Below are 23,893 nucleotides of genomic sequence, written 5' to 3'. Positions count from 1 at the left end.
TCTGGAACGGGTTGTTTATTCTCGCTGTCTTGAGTTTCTTGAAGCCAACTCCATCCTCGATCCCTTTCAGTCTGGTTTCCGCCCAAGGCATTCTACAGAGACAGCTCTAAGATCTCCAATGACCTTTTACGGGCCAAGGCTAATGGCCTTTACTCTGTTCTCATCCTTCTCGATTTGTCTGCAGCCTTTGACACCGTTGATCACTGTCTCCTAGTTGACATACTCTCTGACCTTGGGTTCTCAGACTCTGTTCTCGACTGGTTTAGATCTTATTTGTCTGACAGATCTTTTGCAGTGGTTGCAGGTGGTCAGACTTCATCTCCTGTTCCCTTATCTGTTGGAGTTCCCCAGGGCTCTGTTCTGGGTCCCCTTCTGTTTTCTCTCTACACACTGTCCTTAGGTAAACTCATCAGCTCTTTTGGTTTTTCCTACCATCTGTATGCCGATGACACTCAGTTGTATCTTTCCACCCCTGACCTTTCTCCAAGGCTTGAACAGCAAGTCTCGTTTTGCCTCACAGCTGTCTCACAGTGGATGCGCCATCGGCGTTTGAAGCTCAACATGTCCAAGACGGAGCTTCTTGTCTTTCCTCCTAAACCCACCCTTCAACACTCCTTTTCTGTCTCTGTGGACAACATTTCTATTCAACCAGTCCAGCAAGCCCGCAGTCTTGGTTTTATCTTTGACTTTTCTCTGTCGTGTATCCCTCAGATCCAGACCACAGCCAAGGCTTGTAGATTCTTTTTGTACAATATTGCCAAAATCCGACCATATCTCTCCGCCTCTACTGCCAAGATCCTGGTCCATGCCCTAGTGATCTCATGACTTGATTACTGTAATGTCCTCCTGGCTGGGCTTCCTCTTTCTTACCTCCGTCCTTTAATTTCTGTCCAGCATTCAGCTGCATGCATTATCACTTCCACCCACCGCTCTGACCACATCTCTCCTGTGTTGGCATCCCTTCACTGGCTCCCCCTCCCTTTCCGCATTCAGTATAAGCTCCTGCTGTCGACGTTTAAAGCCCTCCATGGGCTGGCCCCCCCTTACTTATCAGACCTTATTTCTCCTCACCTTCCCACTAGGGCCCTCCATTCTGGTAGTCTAGGTCTGCTGTCCCAGCCCAGGATTTCCTCTGCCCCATCTTGGATTTGCCCCTTTTCACTCACTGCCCCTCACTCCTGGAACCTTCTTCCCCCGCGAGCAAGAGCCATCACTTCTTTAACCAGCTTCAAAACGGAGTTGAAGACCATCCTGTTCAGGGCAGCGTTCCCAGGCATTGCATAATTGTCACTTGCTATTTGATGTTCTTTTCTTGCCTGTTTTATTGAATCATTTCCTGTATTGCTATGTATTTTATATGTATTATCTTACTAGAGAGGCCCCTTCCCCACCATCACTCCCTTTGTGTCATGTCTTTTTAGATTGTAAGCCTGAGGGCAGGGAACCATCCAATTAAAAAGATTGTATGTACAGTGCTGTGTAAATTTACAGCGCTTTATAAATAAAGTTTAATAATAATAATAATAATAATAAATTACTTTTTAAAAACACAATTTTTTAATCTTTCCAACATGTTAGTTTCCCTTCCAGATTTTCTTTTTTAAAAAAAGAAATGTCGAAACAATATATGCTGATTTGAAAAGGTGCTGGCGTGTTATTGTTGTGTGCCTTCAACTCATTTCTCATTTATGGCAACCCTGTCATAAAGTTCTCTTGACAAGATTTGTTCAGAGGAGGTTTGCCATTGCCTTCCCCTGAGGCTGTGAGAGCATGTGACTTGCTTGAGGTCACCCAGTGGGAATTGAGCCCTGGTCTCCAGAGTCATAGTCCAACTCTCAAACCACTATGCCACACTGGATCTCAGTTGCTGTTGTAAAATAATTTAATTTCACCTGTCTTACTGATTGAACTCATGCATCAATCCAGCAAAACAGCTCTTCTGTAACTTTGTCTAAAAAGTAATTATTGGTGGATACCAAATGTCATCATCCACATAAGCATTGAGGAGTGAATTTTCTTCCAGGAACTTGGTTTCCCTTTATGGTCATATATTGGATATAGAAGCCTATAGAATGTGTTACACTGTTTTTTGTTTGGTAGTACAAAAATTGTGGAACTCCCTTCTAAAGAAGCTCACCTGACCAATTCACGGTTGTACTTACATGAATTAATATTTTTAAAGTGGTGTTTATAATGATAAACCAAATCTATCTTACATGTGTAATTTTGTGTTCCACATTTATTAAGAATGATTTTCAGTATGCATGCTTTATCCTCCATTGAAGCAGCAATCCTAAGCATACTGGTTAAGGAGTAAACTGTTGAATACTGTGGGGATTACTACATTCAAGTCAATAGAAATAGGATTGCATTGAGATTCAACACAGATCTTTAAAAAATAATAGTTATTTATATAGCTTGGTAGGCTCGTTGTATAAGCCACGATGCAGTGGTCTACTTCTCATCAGAGTCTTTCCCTGCCACTTTTACTCTCCATGGCACCAGAAACCTCTTTCAAAGGGTTTCCCAGATCTTTGAAGCATGTTGTCCAGATGTATCAGAGTCTGCAGCAGGAGTGGATTGCTAATTCTTCTCGAAGCAGTAGGATCCAGGAGAAGTACAACATTGGATCCTGACTGTATATTTACATTTTAATAGATGAAGTAAAAAAACCCAAAATGCTCTGCCTTGAAATAAAGTGTGATTTTTTAAAAAATAAATAAATAAATTGGCATTGAAAAATGTGTGTGGGGGTTAAAAATAGCATAATTGGCACAATGTTATTTATTGGCCACAACAGTTTTTCAATATATTTTTTTCCTTAGAAACTTCCCCGTTTAGAATTCTTTAACTGACTTGATGGAACTGACCAAAGACCTCCCCAGGGTTAATAACAAGGCCTCTACTATGCTTGCAGCTCCTGAAATTATTGAGCATTTGTTCATGAGACCCTCTTGTTTTGTTTTCAGCTCTACAATTTAAAATAGATGGCTGACTGTCCTTGACACTGTCTCTCTCTTTCTCTCTGTCTAGGCACTAGATCAGGACAGAACTTCACTACAAAAAGTGAAAAAATCTGTAAAAGCAATATATAATTCTGGACAAGGTAAGCTTTTTTTTCTATATTACAATAAAGTGTTATTAAAGTTTTGATGTCTGTCGAGAGATTTTAGTCATTTACCCTAACTAATTATCTGGTCTTGCTGTGCAGGCTTATAGCTATTGAATTTTCCTCAGGTATCCCAGCTGTAATTGTGTTGGATTTCTAAAATAACATTTCATAGGGCACGTGAAAATTTTGTGATGGGTTTGGAATTTGCATTTAAATTTCTCAAGATCTCCCCCCTTTATTGAATGTTTAATATTCTGTATGCATCCAGAGCAACTGTATGAAATCCCATTTTATAGTAAAGAATTTTTATTTCTTCCTTTCACATCTTAAATCTTTGATTTTCCAGATGTTTTGGATTTCAGCTCCAAGAATCCTTCACCATGGGCCATACTGGCTAGTGTTTCTGGGAACTGAAGTCCAAAGCAGCTGGATGTCCAAAGTCTCCTGATTTAAAAGGATCAAAATGATGAAGGATGACTTTACCACAAATACACAGGCATGCATTCAGTCTCCTCTCCTGGATACAAGTATACCTATAAAGATTATTCATCTTCTTGGGTTTATAGCCTAAAGAAGGCAAAATTCCATACTGACCCAGTATTTTTAAAGTGAAGTAGGAGATAGTTATGAATAAACTACTTTAGCCAAATTAGTGTCTTCCTGAAGTTGACAAGCAAATTATTATTGTGATAGCTTTCTCTTCTTAATTATCAGAGTTGTATGGTCAAAATTTTAATATATTTGAGGCTTAATTTTTTATGATAAACAGTAGGCCATAGTCAATGAGCATGTGTTCTGAGATATAAACAAGTCCTCCATTAAAGTGCCATTATCACTTTTTAAAAAAGCAACTGCTGGTTGTATTTACACATTCTTAAAGTCCAGAATTCTGAAGAAATCTTGCCACTTCTTTGTGGTCCCTGTGACTCACACAAATGGGTCACTTGCATCTGTGCAGTGCATCATTTGGAAACTTCTAGAGCTATTACATAAACATTTTGGTGGTAGCCCTGCCCACTCTCCATGTGCCATACCACTGCACTTCCCCTTTAAACCCTCATTCATTTTTGTGCACCCCAGTGTCAGCGTCTTAGGCTTGTTGCTTGATCCTTTTCTGCTAGCTTAACCACTAAAGTAACCCCCACCCCTCAAAAAAAGCCCAAGCCAGGCAAAAGGTTAAAATAGCCAGCATTCCATTTTGGAGCATGTTGCTTAAGCATAAGATGGCTGGGCAGGCTTTCGTGGAGGAAAAGGATTACCTTGATCCATTTCAATATGATTTCAGGTCATCCTAGTGATTTATTCTTCATGAAAGTTAGAGGGAGTGTTGCCTTCTTGATTTTCTCTCAGCTGCGGCTGATAACAGCAATCACCACCATTGAGTGGGAGTAGGAGGTACTATGTTGTCGTTGTAGTTGTAGTTGTTGCTGTTGTTATATTTGTATCCCACTTTCCTCCCAAAATTGGGGCTTAAGGTGGCTTATAATTTTAAAAACAATACAGCTCAAAACAGTATTGTTTTGGAGGGGTTCCACTCCTATCTGTGAGGCTGGTTCAAGAGGTAAGTGTTAGGGGAATCATGTTCAACCCTGTGACTGTGAAGTTGTGTTATATGCCACAAATTTCCATTATGTCCCAATGCTGTTCTCAGTATCTGTCTTGAAGATGCTGGGTAAGAGCATAAGGAAATTTGATTGTGAGGTATAATTAATATACGGATGAGATTCAGCTTCCCTCCTTATTTATAGAGTCAGCTGAGGTTGTGTGGGTGCAGGATCAGTGCCTGGATGCTGTAATGGACTGGATGGCAGTGCCGGAGGTGCGCCATGACATTGTGCGCCATATGGAGCGGTGCGTGGTGTCAAGATGCCTTGGGGGAATGGAGTCGGACATGCGTCATGAGGACACTACACCTGACTCTGCCCCTATGCTGGCCCTGTAAAGGGCCTTAGTGTCTCTGCTTGTATTTTACTCTCATAACAATTCAGAATTTAACTGGCAAAGATATTATGTGTATAAGGAGCACAAGAAGTATTTCTCTCTTATCCAGTAGAAAGAATTTTCAAGCAAACTCTTTCCAATAACATAGTGGATATTGCATTGCAGTAACAATATGGATTGAGCAGCAGTGTGCCAGGAATGTTTTTTAAATGTAGCTTGCATATAAATTTGGATATAATTAATGTAGTTTAGTATCTAATATTTGGAACTAGTGGACACCCATAGCAAATTTGGAAGTCTATTGAGCAGTTGAGGGAAAAGAATGCATTCTTCCATCCAAGGCATATAGTAGCTATGTCAGCATCCTAAGATAGACAGCTTGCTGGTATATGTCAGTTTGCTAATGACATTAGTGGTGAAGATTCCTAGTTCATTAGATCAGAAGTAATACCTGTTTTTAGTTTACAAATCTGTTAAGCTAAAATAAATGTGTCATTAAACTTAGTAGTTGTTATGCAGAGGTGGTATTAACTTTTATTAACTCTTATTTACTTATTAACCCTTATTAACTTGAATTCATTGTCTGTTCTTTACATCTGAAATGAGCATACATACCTGTGCTTTTGTTGAACAAGCAAGATGGGGAAATCTGATACTTGTTCTCAGTTTGACATCATAAATAATTGACTAGTTGTATCAGAGTGTTAGGTAGTTTGGCTGTCATAGACAGAGAAGTGACTGATTTATTATTTCTCACCCTATTCAGTCCAGAATGAGCAAGAAGTTCTGCCAAACAAAGTAAGAGTTTGATGCAGGGAAATCTAAGAGGCTGAGGCTGAACCAATTGATGCAGCTGTCTTGTAAATTATTAGTTCAGTACTACTTTCAGTTCTTTCTCTCCTTCACTTAGTTAATTAGGGGGGTCAAAAGTAGAGTAACCTCCCTCTGGTTGTGCTGTATGCCTCAGCAGTGTCACTTAAAATAACACTGCAATGCTATGAATGTTTCTTTGGAAGTCGTGTTGCTTAGTACAGAGAAGGGCTATGGATGATCTTTCAGATACTATTGGATTGGAACACCCATCAGCCCTGTCTAGCATGGCCAATGCTGAGTGATGATGGAGTTATAATCCCACAACATCTGGAAGACCATATATTCCCCCACCTTTGGAGAACAGGATTGTAATCCTAGTTCTGACCCTGATGTATGATGAATTGGACTGTATTAATAACAGAGTGTACAAGTGTGACCTAAACCTTCCTGTGCTTTAGTGCTTGGCTTTTAAAAAGTAAATCTGATTGTTGCATGTAGCATTTATCTACTGAACCTTTCAAATACGTGAAGTTATGTTGTAAAGACTTTCAACAACAAGGCAGACAAAATTTTAGTAGTCTTTCTCACCTCCGTCCTTTAATCTCCGTCCAGCATTCAGCTGCACGCATTATCACTTCCACCCACCGCTCTGACCACATCTCTCCTGTGTTGGCATCCCTTCACTGGCTCCCCCTCCCTTTCCGCATTCAGTATAAGCTCCTGCTGTCGACATTCAAAGCCCTCCATGGACTGGCCCCTCCTTACTTATCAGACCTTCTTTCTCCTCACCTTCCCACCAGGGCCCTCCGTTCTGGTAGTCTAGGGTTCCTGTCTCAGCCCAGGATTTCCTCTGCCCCATCCCGGATTCGCCCCTTTTCACTTGCTGCCCCTCACTCCTGGAACCTTCTTCCTCCACAAGCAAGAGTCATCACTTCTTTAACCAGCTTCAAAACGGAGTTGAAAACCATCCTGTTCAGAGAAGCCTTCCCAGGCATCGCATAATTGTCGCTTACTATCTGATGTTCTGTTGTTGACTGTTTATCGATCCATTTCCTGTATTGCTATGTACTGTATATGTATTATCCTACTTGTGAGTATGTATTTTCCCTGGATAATGATTAACCTTCCATTTTGAAGGCAAGCCCTCCCTCCTGTCCATCTGCCTTGGTCCAGGCGTCGAAGGTAGAGAGGAACTGCTGGACCTCTTGCCCTTTCCCGTCACCACTCCCTTCTCCTTCTGTGTCATGTCTTTTTAGATTGTAAGCCTGAGGGCAGGGAACCGTCTAACTAAAAAGATTGCATGTACAGCGCTGTGTAAATTTACAGCGCTTCATAAATAAAGGTTAATAATAATAATAATAATAATTTCTCCAGTGTCTTACTTCTTTCAAGACTACTGTGCTCCCATTGTTGTTGTTGCCACTGCTCATGTTGACATGGTATGCATAGGTATGATGGTGACAAGTTTCTGCAGTTAAAATACTACCTTCAATGTAATGACTCATGGGAAGAGTGAAGCAGAAGAAGTAACAATGGAAAGAAGAAAAGAGAAATTTGTACAATGTGCATACTCCATAGATAATTTTGGAAACTACAAGGGAAAGTTTGATACTCTGATTCTGAGTGTGTATTTTTATATTAAAATACTAAAATTATATTCAGGCTAGGTGTATAAGGTGTATATGATTCAGTACAACTAACTCAACATTTTGTTTCATTAAAGGATGGGTGTGAATCTCTGACGCATTTTGTCTTGACTACTTATATTTGTGATTGATTGAGAAGCAAGATATTTTATTAATAGAAATACCTTAGTGATGTATTCATTTGTTAGTCTGGTCCTCTGAGTCCTAAGGTTTATTATTATTATTATTATTATTATTATTATTATTATTATTATTTGGAGTATTTATACCTCACTCTTCAGCCACAAAGGCTTTCAGAGTGGCTTACAGAATTTTTAAATAGACAATTCCCTGCCCTCAGGCTTACAATCTAAAAAGACATGACACAAAAGGAGAAGGAAATAGCAGTGGGGAAGGAGATCAAGTTCAGTGTTTCTTCTCTCCCTCTAGGGCCAGGGCCATGGCAGATAGACCGGAGGGAGGCTCTTCTTCTTTTTCTGGGCTAAGCCCAATGGAGCTGGCTTGTCTCCTTAGAAGAATACACACACATATATACACATACACACACACACACTCCTATATGTAGCCTATCTAGCATGACTGGTTGCCGGCCAAATCATTGTTTGTTGTTAACTGCCTTAGAGTGGACCCCGACTCATGGCAGCCCTGTGGATGAGACATCTCTTGGACCCCCTATCTTCCACTGCTCTACTTAGGTCCTGCAAATTCAGGCCTGTGACCTCCCTAATCTGTCCATCTGGCATGTGGTCTTTCTTTCTACTACCGTTCACCTTTCTTAGCATTATTGTCTATTCCAACGAGTCGTGTCTTGTCATAACGTGGCTAAAGTATGACAGCCTCAATCAACTTGGCTTCAAAAAGATTTCAGGCTTAATCTTTTAAAGAACACATTTGTTTCTCTTTTTGGCTATCCTTTGTATCCTCAGCATTTTTCTCCAGCACTGTATCTCAAATGAGTTGATTTTCTTCTTATGTGCTTTATGATCTTATCCAGGTCTTTCATAGCTGCTCTTGCTATTCCTAATCATCTTCTGATTTCTTGAATGCAGCCACCATTCTAATCAATGTTTGATCCTAGGTATGGGAACTCTTTAACAATTTTGATTTCCTCATTGTCTAGATTGAGTTTATGTATTTCTTATGTAGTCGCTATTTTTTTCTCTTTATATCAGCATTAAGCCTGCCTTTGCACTTTCATCTTTGACCTTCCTTAGTAATTGTTCCAAGTCTGTGATGTTTTTCGCTAGTAATATGGTGTCACCTGCATATCTAAGATTGTTGATATTCCTTCCTACTATCTTCACTCCTCGTCCTGAGTCTAAACCTGCTTTTCTTACAATGTTTCCTGCAAATTGAACAAGTAGGGCGATAGAATGCAGCCTTGCCTGATCCTCTTGCCAGTGGGAACCATACTGGTTCTCCGAATTCTGTTCTAACAGTAGCCTTTTGTCCTAAATACAGATTTCTCATCAGGACTATCAAATGTAGTGACATTCCTGTAACTGTGGATAGATGCATATGCATATAAAATATAATGTAGGAGAATCTCTGATTTTGAGGGGGATAAGGAATGTTTTGAGAGCTGCGTGTAATGCTCTAAGTGTTGGACTAGGACTCTAGGAGACCAGGGTTTCATTTTCTGCTCAGCCATGGAAACCCCAAGCAAGATACTCGCTCTCAACCTCAGAAAAGGGCAATGGCAACACCCTCACTCTCGAACAAATCTTGCCAAGAAATCCCAAGTTCATCACAGGATCACCATAAGTCAGAAATGATTTGAAGGCACCATCACCACCAATAACAACAACAACAACATCACAATGCATTACTTCTGTTGGTGGAGCTAATGCATTATTGTGTGTCCTGATTTCAGCAACTCAGATAGCACTGTGTGTGAGTTTCATACATGTCAGTGTGAGTGGTTCCTTCATCTTTATAAAATGTCAGTAACAAAACAAAACAAAAACGGACAAAAACTACTGTGAGTTATACTTTATACTTTCACAACAAGTGAGGATGTGTCTCTGGGGACAATTAGATAAAAGGACATCATTCACAGAGCTACCCCAAATTATTATGACAACTAATGCTAAAGTAATGGGATGCAAACACATTGTTTAAGATAACTTTGTATCATTTTTAATTTAAAATGTTACATAATATGACAGTGAAAATGGCCTTCTTCGTGGCCATAACATCAACAAGAAACATGTTGGAACTCTCCATTGCATTGATCAATAAAATTCAGTACAATTTTGGTCAATATATTCTTTAGATGGTCAGTATTCTTTAGATCACAGCCATCTTTCTTACCAAAAATATTGACTACTGTATATACTGATGTATAAAAATGTGAGTCTAAAAATCAACCTGAAAACCTGGGTCAACATAATCATGTGTCAGTTCAGTCACTGTACCTTAATTTTGATCAAAATAGAAACCATCTCTTTCTTTGAGTAGGTGAAAGCATGGGAGAACCTAAAAGAAGCACTGACGCCCTCTACTTTCTCTGCTTCAGCTCTGCTTCTGGCTTTTTTAAATGCCTCCGTGAGAAATTAGCAGCGTACTTTGCCATCAATTAACTTTGTTTTGTCCTTTACATCCATAGTTACATGACCCTAAGTTTTACCGTCAACATTTCAGGTTATATCAAAATACATAATTCTGACCCCAAAGCCTGCTCTTCACTTTTACATGAGATCGACTTACAGTTGAGTATATGCGGTAGTTTGTTTCTCAGAAAATTCTCTTTTTGCGTTCGTCCATCCCAGTCATTAGATCCTAAAATGCAAAAATACATAAGTCAGCACAAAAGTTAGAATCACACAAGTCACTGTATTGCCTATTACTGTGTATGAATGTGAAAGCTGGACAGTTAAGAAGGCATATAGGAAGAAAATAAATTCATTTGAAATGTGGTGCTGGAGAAGATTGCTGAGGATATTATGGACAGCCAAGAAGATAAACAAGCGGGTCCTAGAACAGATCAAACCAGATATCTCCCTGGAAGCCAAGATGACAAAACTGAGACTGTTGTACTTTGGACACATAATGCTAGGAAAGGTGGAGGAAAGTAGAAAGAGAGAAAGACCACACGCTAGATGGATGGACTCTATTCAGGAGGTAACGGATATGAAGAACACCAAAACCAGGACTCAGGAAATGCAAATGTGAAACCTCTCAGTGTCCGAGGCTTTGCCAGCAGACAATGATCACCAATGAACAGACACTAATTCTCCTTTGCATATCTTCCTACCCTGAGGCCTGGCCATCAACAACTGAACAATACACAGAGTAACATGGGAATCATTTCTCCTTACCCAGGATCACACAGTATATATATCCCCACTCTCTTCCAGGTCAGCATTCTCTGAAGATGCCAGCCACAGATGCCGGCGAAAGGTCAGGAATAAACTCTTCTAGAACATGGCCACATAGCCTGGAAAACCCACAAAAAACTAATGGGTATGAGTTTGCAGGAACTAAGCAGAGCAGTGGAGGAAAGGGTATCCTGGAGATGTCTCATCCAGAGTTGCCATAGATTGAGATTGACTAAAGGCCGGTTAACAACAACAACAACAACAAATGCTTGTGCCTATTCAGGTTATGACTGGGCTCAGATGCCTAGGTCACAGCAAATTAGACACACCTCACAAAGACGATGACAGTATGAAGAACATATGTATTAAATACACATTTAGATGAAGTTTGTAAGGCAGCAATTCATCACTTTTTATGAAGCACAACAAAAGTATGCTCAAAGGTATGGTGAGGCTTCATATTTAATAAGTCCAGTATTCAAGTATTGAATGTAGATACTTAGTTTAATATATTCCTTGCATGCATTCTTTGGGTATTTTTCAAGAATACAGTCTTCCCAAAGCTTACAATAAAATATACAATCAGACTCGTTCCAGGGAACATACAAGTTTCCTGTTACAACAGCCTCATTATGTATCAGTCTGTTTTGAGCAGGGCTGAGGAGTAGGGGTGATTTTGGGATTACTCCTTGTCATACTCCAGAGTAAGGTATTTTTTCTTAATGTTACTCCTACTCCTGTAAATTATTATTATTATTATTATTATTATTATACTTTATTTATATAGTGCTGTAGATTTAGAAAGTGCTGTATATACAAACAATAAAATTGATAAAAATGAAACCTGCCAATGGCTTCCATTCTAAAAAATACATATAAAACAATTGATAATAAAAAATAGAATTAGATAAAAGTAAGCAGGCAACAAATTAAAAAACATCAAATATCAAATCAAATGTCAGATAACAATCGGATAAACAATCACACAATGCCTGGGAACACTTCCCTGAACTACAGTATATAGTCATAGAATCATAGAGTTGGAAGAGACCGCAAGGGCCATCCAGTCCAACCCCCTGCCATGCAGGAACTCTCAATCAAAGCATCCCCGACAGATGGCCATCCAGCCTCTGTTTAAAGACCTCCAAAGAAGGAGACTCCACCACTCTGCGAGGGAGTTTGTTCCACTGTCGAACAGCCCTTACTGTAAGGAAATTCCTTCTAATGTTGAGGTGGCTTGCATCCATTGCTCCGGGTCCTAGTCTCTAGAGCAGCAGAAAACAATCTAGCTTCCTCCTCAATATGGCGTCTGTTCAAGTATTTAAACAGGACTATCATATCATCTCTTAACCTTCCTCCTAATGTTGAGGTGGAATCTCTTTTCCTGCAGCTTGCATCCATTGCTCCGGGTCCTAGTCTCTGGAGCAGCAGAAAACAAGCTTGTTCCCTCCTCAATATGACATCCCTTCAAATATTTAAACAGGGTTATCATATCACCTCTTAGCCTTCTCTTCTCCAAGCTAAACATCCCCAGCTCCCTAAGTCGTTCCTCATAGGGCATGGTTTCCACACCCTTCACCATTTTAGTCGCCCTCCTTTGGACATGCTCCAGTTTCTCAACATCCTTTTAAAATTGTGGTGCCCAGAACTGGACACAATATTCCAGGTGGGGCCTGACCAGATCAGAATAGAGTGGCACTATTACATCTCTTGATCTAGACACTATACCTCTATTGATGCAGCCTAAAATCGCATTGGCCTTGTTAGCTGCCACATTGCACTGTTGTTAGTCTTCAACTCAGTTTTGAAACTGGTTAAAGAAGTGATGACCTGTGTTTGTGGGGGAAGAAGGTTCCAGGAGTGAGGGGCAGCAATTGAGAAGGGACGAATCCAGGACGGAGCAGTGGAGATCCTAGGCTGGGACAGTAGACCTTGACTACCAGAATGGAGGGAATGAGTGGGAATTTGAGGAGAAAGAAGTTAAGATAAATAAGGAGGGGCCAGCCCATGAAGGGCTTTAACAGTCAACAGCAGAAGCTTATACTGAATATGGAAGGGGAGTCAGTGAAGGGATGATAATAGAAGAGAAACATGGTCAGAGCAGCGAGTGGATGTAATAATGCTTGCAGCTGAATGCTGGACAGAAATTAAAGCACGGAGGTGAGAGAAAAAAAGCCCTGCCAGAAGGAGGTTACAATAATCTATTTGTGAGACGACCAGAGCGTGGACCAGAAAGGCCAGAACAAATGGACAGATTTTAGCAATATTATAGAGAAAGAATCTACAGGCCTTGGCGGTGGCCTGGATCTGGAGGATACATGATAGATAAGAATCAAAAATGAAACCAAGACTGTAAAAACCTTTTACTCCTGTACTTACTTTTTATTCCTACTCCCCAGCCCTGGGGGAAAGCCCTGGTTGCTTTGCGAGGCTGGTGTGTGTGTGTGTGTGTGTGTGTGTGTGTGTGTCTTTGCTTCCCAATCCCTTCCCCGGTGCAATATAATAACATTTTTTTGTGTGTTTATATGTACAATATAATATAATAACGAGAATAAGGAGTAACAAATATATTTTATTACTCCTTACTCTTACTCCAGCCCTGGTTTTGAGGCACAGTTCAAAGTGCTGGTTATAACCTATAAACCATGTATGGCTCATGTCTAGGTTACACAAATGATTGTATGAGTCTGTCCAGATTTTAAAATGTATAGGAAAGTTCCTTCTCTTTGTCCCATGTACATTTATGATAAATGCAAGAGAGCGCCTTGGTGGCTTCACCTTTCCCAGAATGATTAAAGCAGCTCCCTTACTGTCCTAGTAACATGCAAACAACTTTTCCTCAGGCATTTAGACGCCTTTAGCAACTAACTATGTCAAAATATTTTTAAGTGTGCTAATATTTTTTATTAAGGTGGTGCTTATAAATGTTTTAATTGATGTTTTAAAATTAAAATGTAATTTGCTATTAATAATTCTGTTGTGTTTTGCTGAGATCTTTAAATACGTGGTAAATTGCCTTGCCTGCCAGCCTGCCTACTTTGAGAGAAAGGTGGGGTGCCTATAATGCAATGCAGTGCCATATCATATCATATCATATCATATATCATATCATAACCTCATAGTCAGGTAATAATAGGTATATTATGTGGCCCTGCACATTTGCAGGTTTGACTTTTCCCGATTTGCTTATCCATGGATTATTTGCTGCTGCCCCCTCTGCTGCCCCATGCCATTTCTAATAGGGACTGCCGACCTCGCAGGAGTGCGATCATGTGGCAGTAGTTGTAAACTCCTATCAAAATGGCATAGTCAGCAACAAGCCCCACCAGCTGCCCACGTCTGCTTTGTGAAGGAGCCCGGTCACCTCGAAGTCATCCACAGTGGGTTGAATATGTGGACTGCACTTTTGCTGTGTGTTAATTATGGTTGGGAGAGGGCTAATGTGTTTTTCCCACTTTCTCTGAAGTCCAGTGCCACTAACCCCAGTGAATGTGAAGAGCTGACTGTGTGCATATAACCTAATATATTTTCTTTGATATCTAGTGACTACTGTTACAATAGTACATTTATTTAGCACGATAACTACATGAAATACTGTGTGGAAGTGCTTGCTCATTGGATGCAGTTTAGTTTCTCCTTATTGGGGTGGTCAAAAGATGGATTTTATTGCTTTTTTTGCTTTCACTTTTTATTCTTAAGGTCATATCTTCATTTTTTTTCAAGGCACAGCCACTCCTATGGTTAGCCATGTCACTGACCACAGAGAGCAAACTTTTGCCACATTTTATAATGGATTTGGCCAAAGAAGGATGTTTACAATTTTAAAAAATTATAGCATCAAAATATGGTGGTTTCATATTCGTTTGTACATTCTAATTCTATAAATAGGCAGGGACATTTAGTCTACTCACATTGAACCACTACATGGTTACAAGAGATTCCTGTGGTGGTGTTGCAGCTTTTTTTTAACTGAATTTGTATTACTAAGCCATTCTTCAGATTCTTGTTCTGAATTTAACCCATTAAATTCCAGTCTTCATTTCAAGACCTGGAAAATGTCATGCTTATTAACAGTATTGCAGTCTTACTTCAGACAATACAAAACTAATGCTTAAAAATAAAAAAAGCAAAAGGCTGGATGAAAATGTGCTCTTCTGGGAAAAATGCATTTTGTCAATATCAATATATTTTCACCTTCCTGTAAATGAATACTAATTGTGTATTTTTCTTATCAGAACATGTCCAGAATGAAGAAAACTATGCACAAGTACTTGATAAATTTGGAAGTAACTTCTTAAGTAGAGATAATCCAGATCTTGGCACTGCCTTTGTAAAATTTTCCACACTGACTAAGGAATTGTCAACGCTGCTAAAAAATCTGGTAAGGAATTTTGAATCTTCTGCTTCTTCAGAATGCTCGCATTTTAAACAAGTATTCTTTTCCTAATGGTTTGTTGTTCATGTACTGATCCATATATGTGACTCCACCGCAAAAGCATTTCTAATTTTCTGCAAGCGATTTCAGGTGCCAGATCACATTTATTGGACACCAGCTTTATATTTTTAGGCATAAGATGTTAAATACATCTGCAAGTCCCAGCTGGAGTTAGACCTATAGAAGAAATTGTTAAATTGTAAGTCAGCATTTATATAAATCTTTTCAATTGGGTCAAGTCTAGTTGGGACTGGCAGTTAAATCTTGACCTCTAGTATAAATCATATTTCGTTAATCACAACTATCAATTTCTGTCATTGTGTAGGGACACCAGAAAGTAGCAGATGATTTTACAGCAAGTTTTATTAGCTATACTGGGAAATACAGAACATGGTTTTTACACTGTACTCTCATCTATACAATATCTGCTCTTCTTTGAAAGGACTGTTTTAAAAGGATGATAGTTATGTCTACCACTTTCTGCCAGAATTTAGAAACATCTGAAACAAGCTTACAGAGGACAGACTGATAGTTTTCATACATAAAGATCTATTATATAGAATAAAAATAACATTCTAAAGCACTCTTGTGGAAGTTTGTCTTTTTGTCATGCTGAGGCACCTTATGCGGCTCTAGTGCAGCTTTATTCTGGACAAAACTCCAATCTCATACGAGTCTAGTAGACTGATAATTTGGTGGGGATAACTTCAATTTCTCCTGTAGGTATGTATACCTCACAGATAGAAGTAGGATAAGATTAGATTTTGTAAGTCACCTTTATGATTTTAAATATTGAAAAGGACTGCTTATTATTCTTAGCTCCAAGGTTTGAACCACAATGTTATCTTCACATTGGATTGCCTTTTAAAGGGAGATTTGAAAGAAGTCAAAGGGGTAAGTGTTTGGATTTTATAATTATAGTTTTTGGCATGATTTCATGGGTTTTTGCTGTTTTCCTGTCAGTGTTCTTGTGATGACACTCTCAACTCTGCATGAATCTCTGTAGAATACCTGTTATAGAATACATTAATTGTAATTGCATGCATACATATACATCATGTTCTTTACATCTTGAGTTATATGTGCCTTAAGATCCATGGGAAAGAAATACTTTAAAAGTTATAAAAAGGAAAGCTTTTCTCTTTTTTTTCTTTCAAAAAAGTCATTTTAATCTTGGAATGATATCTTAAGTATACATTTTGACATATCAGTGTCATAAACATATTTTAAGTGCATTTTCTCTTTCCTAAGGATCTTAAAAAGCCTTTTGACAAAGCCTGGAAGGATTATGAGACCAAATTGTAAGTATTGTTCATTTTGCTGGGTAAACATTTGTAGAGTATTAAACATGTGAATGACTTGCTGTCTTTCCAACTTTGAGCTTTACTGGGAATGTCTGTCACTTATTTAAATGTTGATAGATGATTCATAATTGATTAGCATGCATATGATGAAAGTATATATCAGGCACATTTGGGAAACTACTCCTATTGACAGAGGAGCACTGTTTGCTTTCTGTAGTTTGTTTCTCATTTAGTAAATATGTGTGTGACATGATTATTGCACAAACTATTATGGGAAATCTTCATATATACTAAAATTCTCTTGTTGGCCTTGGCATACTCATCACTTTATTAGTCACATATTGTTAATTATCCACCTCTTTGGCAATGATAACATACTTTGAGAATGACACTGACATAACTCCTCCAAGTATCTATAGAATTATACACCACCTTGTTCTCCTGTATGTCATCTGCATCACTATGCTCACTGGTGCATTTGGGACTGAGATGGCATCTGCAAGATTGCTTCTTAAGGCTATGACTGAGCCTCAAGCCAGCTTTGCTCCCCAGTTCCTTTCCCAGTAAAGTAGGAAGGAACAGAATCAACTTATTCACAACATTAAAGCAATAGATCATTGGATGTCTCTTCAAGAGGGACAAGGGCTTTTCCTGGCCTTGTACATCAGAATTGCTTTCCTGTTCCTGGAATAGATTAAACTGTGCCTCTTTTATTTAATCTTACAGATCATTTATTAACAGGGTAGGTATGATGGCAGCTGCCCCCTATCCTTACAAACTTTATAGGGGCAAGCATAGCAACATGATATAGCTTCTATTAGTGACTACTTTGTATACTGCAACTGCAGGCATCTCTAAATGAACACAAAGTGTCACCAAGAATTGAACACAAATGAACACAAGCAGTCACCCAGGACACTCAAGTTTAATGAGGGTGAAGGAAGGAGCTCTGAATAGTATTCTCACCTCCTTTTTCAGGAATGTAGGGTTTTAAAATACTCTTTTGTAATAATGACTACTATATATATTGTTTTGTAAAAATCACAGTCATTAACAAGTTTGATATTTAGTTTGTCTGTTCTCATAACACTGTTGTTGAGTTCTTGACCATTTTTTAACCAAGGATTTTGTTTTGGTTTTTTACATTAGAAATGGAACAAATATAATGTATTGCTTACACCACTTTTCTTAGTGTGGATTCAGAAATCTTTAATGTGTAGTAGCTTTGCCCATGGTGTTTCCAGCTATCCACCTACTCATATTGTTTCTGACTATGTACAGGAGATTATAGATACACAGTGGACAAAACATTACTACTTGTGTTCAAGAATTCAAGAAAAAGGGGGGATTGTGTTACTGCTCCATTTGTCAAAAAATTAAAAATGATTGGGGAGGAGTGTTAAGATGCTTGTTTGAATTTACATTTTGCACAAAATTGCATGCAGAAATTAAAGCAGGGATCAAGACCTGAAACCTTTTTATAAATATACTTAAAACTATAGCTGCTTTCAAAATACAGTATACTCCTTTTGGAAACAATAAATTCCTGGTATATGGTATTTATGAAATGTCCCTGGAACCTTTTCAATCTAATAGTTATTCTCACTGTTATAATAATATCTTATGATACCACTCAGGGCTTTGTTCTCTATGTTTTAGGTACTGTGGACACATTGAATATCAAAAGCAGTCTACCCTCTTTCATCAAAGGCTACTTCTTATATATGGGAAGACTGCAGACTTGAAAGGCAGCTAAGGAATAAATAATAGTAGACAAGACAGCAAATGAGAGCTAAAAATAAGAAACAAAAAAAAGAGTAGCTTGGGGGCCAAATCCCAATTCTCTTCCTGAGCAAGAGAATCTTCCTAAGGATCATTGTCATAAAAATACATGCAGCATAGGAAAGGCCTAAAACTATATCTCTGTACGACTTAGGCATAGGTATGCTGTAGTCTTGGCACATCCTTGCTTGATCTCTTAAATACCCAAGTCCTTCCTCCGTTTATCACCAGGACAACCTGCAAGAAAATTGTAATGGAGGCATCTGATTCTGCCTAAGTTCATTTGCTACTGAAACCTGTACAATATTGATAAGACCTTGAGTAGTTTGTAAGTGAACAGAATTAGTTTGGTTCCATGTTGGATGTGATTTCCCAAAGTTTCACAAGTTTCCTCAATATATGATTTTACAATTACAGCACAAAAATTGAAAAAGAAAAAAGGGAACATGCAAAACAGCATGGGATGATACGGACAGAGATTACAGGAGCCGAGATAGCAGAAGAAATGGAAAAAGAAAGGCGTCTGTTTCAGCTCCAGATGTGTGAAGTAAGTATCAGCCTTAACTGTTAAAAATGCTTTGATTCATGCTTTTATCTCAATGTTCTATAATCTGCAAAAGATCTCTTGTGGGAAGTAATATATCAAACCAACTGTGTGGTATAATAATGACCCCCCCTCCAATTAATTTATAAAGCTCTATCTGTCACATCTTAGAAGCACTTGATACTTGAAAGAATGTTACCTCTAACTAGATTATTTTTGCACTAATGAGGAACAGAAGCAACATCCCCTTGCTAATAACAAGAACATAAAATTATGTTGGGGAAGAGGCTGGCAAAATGGATAACATAGTGAACTATGGATTGCCAATCCCAATGAGTAACAACAAGAATATATATTAAAGGATAAGCATCTGCCATCTATCAATCTGAAGTTAAGTTTCACAGTCCTCTTGGGCATTTAATACTCATATGTAGCTAGAGCTTATGAAAGCTGGATACCAAGATATTTAGCTTTACATCCAAATTTATTTCAGTGTGACACTTCACAAAAATAGCTTATTACTTAAATATAATTAAGGGTATTCTGTCCCTAAAGTTTAAAAAGCAATTAGACGTATAGGAAAGATAAGTAATTGAACTGGAGCAGCAGAAAAGCAATAGCTTCACAAAATTTACCGGTAGCGAGCAGTTTATCACAGTGTTTGGTTTAATGCATTTAAGTAAATTTAAGCTTACTGTTCTATATTAATCTATTCTGTATACGCAGAGATTTTAATCACTGTATTTGCTGAGTGCTTTTAGATCTCAACTGCAAGGCAACCTCAAAGATAATTGTTGACTTTGTTTTAAAAAGATTAGAAATAGAACCTGCATTTGAACACAGCTGAGATAGCGCAATGTATAATTATCCTACTGAGTTTGGTTTTCTTTTTTCCAGTATCTCATTAAGGTTAATGAAATTAAGACAAAAAAAGGTGTTGACCTTCTACAGAATCTTATTAAGTATTATCATGCACAGTGCAAGTAAGTATAATCCTTTAGGTGTTTATCTTCCACCTATCAATTTAAAACTGAGCATCCTTTTCTTGTCTTGGTGGTGTCGACTACTTTTTTAGTACTGTATAAGATTTTAGCTTATCTGTACTTCAAGGGTGGGCAAATAGCTCCCATAGAAGTCACATTGCAGTTTCCTAGATCTCCTCTTTTTAAAATTTACAGTGAACCCTTGTTATACGCTGGGGTTTGGTTCCAAGATCCCCAGTGTATAACAAAATCCGTGTATGCTCAAGTCCCATTAAATATAATGACATAGCAAAATGGTGTCCCTAATAAAAAATGGAACATCAAGGTAAATTTATACTTTTTTGGAACATTTTCAAACCATGTATGCTTGAATCCGTGTATAAAAAATCCGTGTATATGAAGGGCCGACTGTATTTGACAAGTCCTCTCCCCCCCCCCCCCCCACACACACACTCCCTCTAGAAACTGTGTTGGGGAATTTAACCAGATTTTGATATCTTTGCCCTGTCTTACGACTGAGTAGTCAAAATCAAAACCAGGAATGAGTGCAGCAAAGAGAACTAAGGAATAAAGCTATTATTTGGCTCATCTGTTCCCTGCCTCCAACTTTCATTTCTCCTCTTCTTTTCCCCGTATCATATATCTTAAGCATCACTCCCCTGTCCTCAAGCTCCTGAAAGACATCGTTGACTGAATATTCTAGGTATCTGGTCCTGTACTATGGACTCTGCTGGAACATAGATTATTTGTTCAGTTGCTGCTGGAACACACAGTGGCCAGTTTTGAAGTACAGGTTGTAAAAAACAAATCTAAAACAGTGATAGAACTGTTCATGCAGTGATGCCTTGATTTATGAGAAACTAAAAGATAAAGAATTAAAGTGTTAACTTGAAACTGAAAAAAAAATTTAAAAAAAGGAAATGTTAGCATTAAACTCAAATCATGGTCCTTGAACACCTGACCAACCTGAAAAGTCTCCAGCTGAATTGCAGTTGTCTACCCATATTCTCCATCAAGAATGAAACTCAAAATTTCTTTATAATCTTTGTTCATTCATATAGACTTATGAAATAGATGGTACTTAGCTTATGCTTTTGCCATGCAGAAGATCAAATTTGGTTACTCTTTCACTTGTTATATAAATTATTTTTAAATGTCCTGTCAAGAAGGGAGGGAAAGCTAACTTTATATATTGCATAAAGAGAACAAAAGTGAGTTTAGTTAACAGGAAATATTTTAGCATTGAAACAGATTTTTAGCCATTCCCAAGTATATGCATTTAAAATAGTATAAATGGTGTGTGAGTGTGTATATAAATAGCACTTTAAAAACAAATATTCATTAGAAGGTGAATCTGACTTCTTATGAGCTACTGTGGAAAAATGATTTGTGGGCTTTTAGGTGATGTTTTGTCTTAAGAGTCTACGTAGGCCCTCGGACTTACGTTTTCCTTTCCTTTCTAATGTTGATGGGGGAACAATGGAGCAGTGCCAGAATTCATAAGCATTGGGGTATGTCATCTGAATGCTGATCTTTTAAAGTGCTTAAAACGTGGTGCTGTGTGGAACTTTTCAGCCTGATCTAATCTTTGTATGATTCCTACATGCTTATATTTATGTTGGGCTTCTTCTGTGATTATTTTAAAGTACTGAATCAAAGTTGACAATAAAATCATCTCTGGATAAAGTAATCCGTTTATTAGGCTAAAGATTTCAGATAGCATGCAAATGTTTATTATACTTTGTTTATTGAGTCGGGAGTTCAAAAAAGGTGAACAATAAGATTCTAGTAAAAAATAGGAAAATGTTATAAAATTCAAACTACATTTTCTGTTTTAGTTTCTTCCAAGATGGCTTGAAGACAGCTGATAAACTAAAACAGTATATTGAGAAACTGGCTGCTGATTTATATAATGTAAGTTATTCATAAGATGAGAATATTGTCTCCTATTGGGAACTTTTATCTGACTGCTTATTGAAGAACAATCATAAATTCTTCCCCAATCTGTGGTGCTCCAGATGTCCTGGACTAACAGCCAGAATGGCTGTAGGGGACCTGCATGTAGCCTGTACTTTGCTCACCCCTCCTCTAGAGCTTTATTACTGTTGTTATAGGTTATGTGTAACAATATATAAGCATTGCTGTGATTAGATCATCTCCATCACCACTACCATGTTCATATGCACTTCTTGTGTAAGATGAGAGGGATGACAGAGAGGAGTGTATTTCTGTTGGGGAGAGGGTTGATCTGCTTCCATGGGTTTAAAACAATAGGGATCAAATTTCTAAAGATACCTTTATTTATTTATTTTTAAAAAGCGTAAATTGGTAAAGAGGCATGGGGCAGACAGAGATAATAAAGAATCACAAGCAACATACCAACAAAGGAATCGAAATGTCCCTCTTTAGTAGGTGAGTGAGTAGGTGTTTTAAAGTAAGGAGCACATTTGACTGTGGAAGGATTGAGAAGCAACATTAAATGGCACCATGCAGCACAGGTTGCCAGTCTGGATAAGCTTTCCACCTGAGTGCGTGATTTAATGTTCAATTGTTTTCATTCATACACCTTTGATATTTTTGTGAAGAAGGAAAAGAACAGAGCAGCCTCCTCTTCACCACTGCATTTGGACTAAAATTTTCTCTCCCAGCCATCCCAGATGGAGGCTCTGCATTTAAAGGTTGTTGATGATGATCCTATGGAATACATGTTTTTAAGATTGGTCCATAAGACAGTTCTCCTGATGATAGCTAGATATAAACTTCTCAGTGCAACCTGCAATGAACATTTACCTGAAAGGGCTAAAGATATAATTCTCTTCAGAGTAATCCCTGAAGACTGTCAGAACTCAGTTCCAATATCCATCTGATTATTGTTGTGGATTCTACAGAAAATAATCTGTGTCCTGATTCCACAGTCTCTGTGTGACTTGCACATAGCTTTAGCACTTTCTCTAAGGAAAGAGAAGGCAATTATGTGTGGCCAGGAGCCACTTTCCTTGAGCTGACTCCCTCAAAAAGCCCAAATATTTCCATTTTCATCTCACTACTTCTCAAAATTGTCATGTCACATCACTTCCTGTCACCATTTCAACAGGGACCATGACAAAACAGGTATTTGGGAGGATTGGGTTTTTTTTCAAGTGATTGGGGAGATTTTCTGTGCAGTTTTGGGTAAAATTAATTACTCCACAATTGTTTTTAAAAACGTGGGGAGAATTTGGGAATTGGTGGGTTTTCAGAAGCACTAGAGGTGTGGTCAAGAAACTGTATATACCTAAGGTAAAAGAGAAAACTGCTTCATTCAGTTTAAATTTCTTGGCAACTTCATGTTGATTAAAATAAAACACACGAATCACACTTTTTAAAGCCAAATTAATTGAGAATATTTTTACTCTAGATAAAGCAGACACAAGATGAAGAAAAGAAACAACTGACTGCACTTAGAGATTTGATAAAATCCTCCTTACAGCTTGACCAGAAGGAGGTAAGAATCCCAAGCAAAATACATACAACAATTATGGAATGAAATCATAGACTAGCTGTATTTAATATTTATCATGTATTTTATACATGCATTTTAAATGTATTGTATGTATAGCTAAGAACATAATTTGTACACTCTATAAATGTGTTTGAACAGTTACAGTAGAGATTGACTACTCCTATCTGCCATTAGAGTTTTCAAACTGCACCATGCTTGATTTTGTTACTGTGTATTCTTGGTCATATGCGTATGTAAATATGAATGTGTACTATTGCACTCAAATGGCACGGCAATATTAGGATCTTTTCTAAAACTGTTGCACACACATTATGGACTGCATGTTATGTTTTGAAAGAATTGGAAAATTAGCTAACGAACACTAAGCTTGAAAAGTACATGTTTTTATTTAACCATAAATATTTGCAGATAGAAAAAATGTTAAACTTATGACCTCTAGCACTGGAATATTAGCCTATTATGAGCACTGTATTGGTTACCGTGTGGAGAATGTGTGTCCTTGGGGTGGAGC

General features: G+C 38.1%; 1 protein-coding gene across 5 annotated transcripts in view; it reads left to right on the top strand.

Moving 5' to 3' along the window:
- ASAP1 (ArfGAP with SH3 domain, ankyrin repeat and PH domain 1) overlaps positions 1–23,893 on the top strand; it is a 180,653-nt gene that overhangs the window by 84,147 nt on the left and 72,613 nt on the right. For 4 of the 5 annotated variants that reach the window (XM_089517960.1, XM_089517965.1, XM_089517963.1 and 1 more), the window contains 8 exons: positions 3,034–3,106; positions 15,068–15,213; positions 16,087–16,161; positions 16,519–16,568; positions 18,771–18,900; positions 19,795–19,880; positions 21,719–21,794; positions 23,278–23,364. In XM_089517960.1, coding sequence (XP_089374086.1) covers positions 3,034–3,106; positions 15,068–15,213; positions 16,087–16,161; positions 16,519–16,568; positions 18,771–18,900; positions 19,795–19,880; positions 21,719–21,794; positions 23,278–23,364 — 723 coding nt within the window. Of the gene's footprint in view, positions 1–3,033; positions 3,107–4,860; positions 4,964–15,067; positions 15,214–16,086; positions 16,162–16,518; positions 16,569–18,770; positions 18,901–19,794; positions 19,881–21,718; positions 21,795–23,277; positions 23,365–23,893 lie in introns of those variants that run through there. The other variant, XM_089517964.1, reaches the window with a different exon arrangement.

This window comes from Sceloporus occidentalis, unplaced genomic scaffold, assembly GCF_023333645.1.
Source record: "Sceloporus occidentalis isolate IW3139 unplaced genomic scaffold, rSceOcc1.0.p SCAF_3, whole genome shotgun sequence".
Lineage (NCBI taxonomy): Eukaryota > Metazoa > Chordata > Lepidosauria > Squamata > Phrynosomatidae > Sceloporus > Sceloporus occidentalis.
The sequence above is the reverse complement of the archived record's forward strand: the minus strand, read 5'-3'. Positions and strand labels throughout refer to the sequence as shown.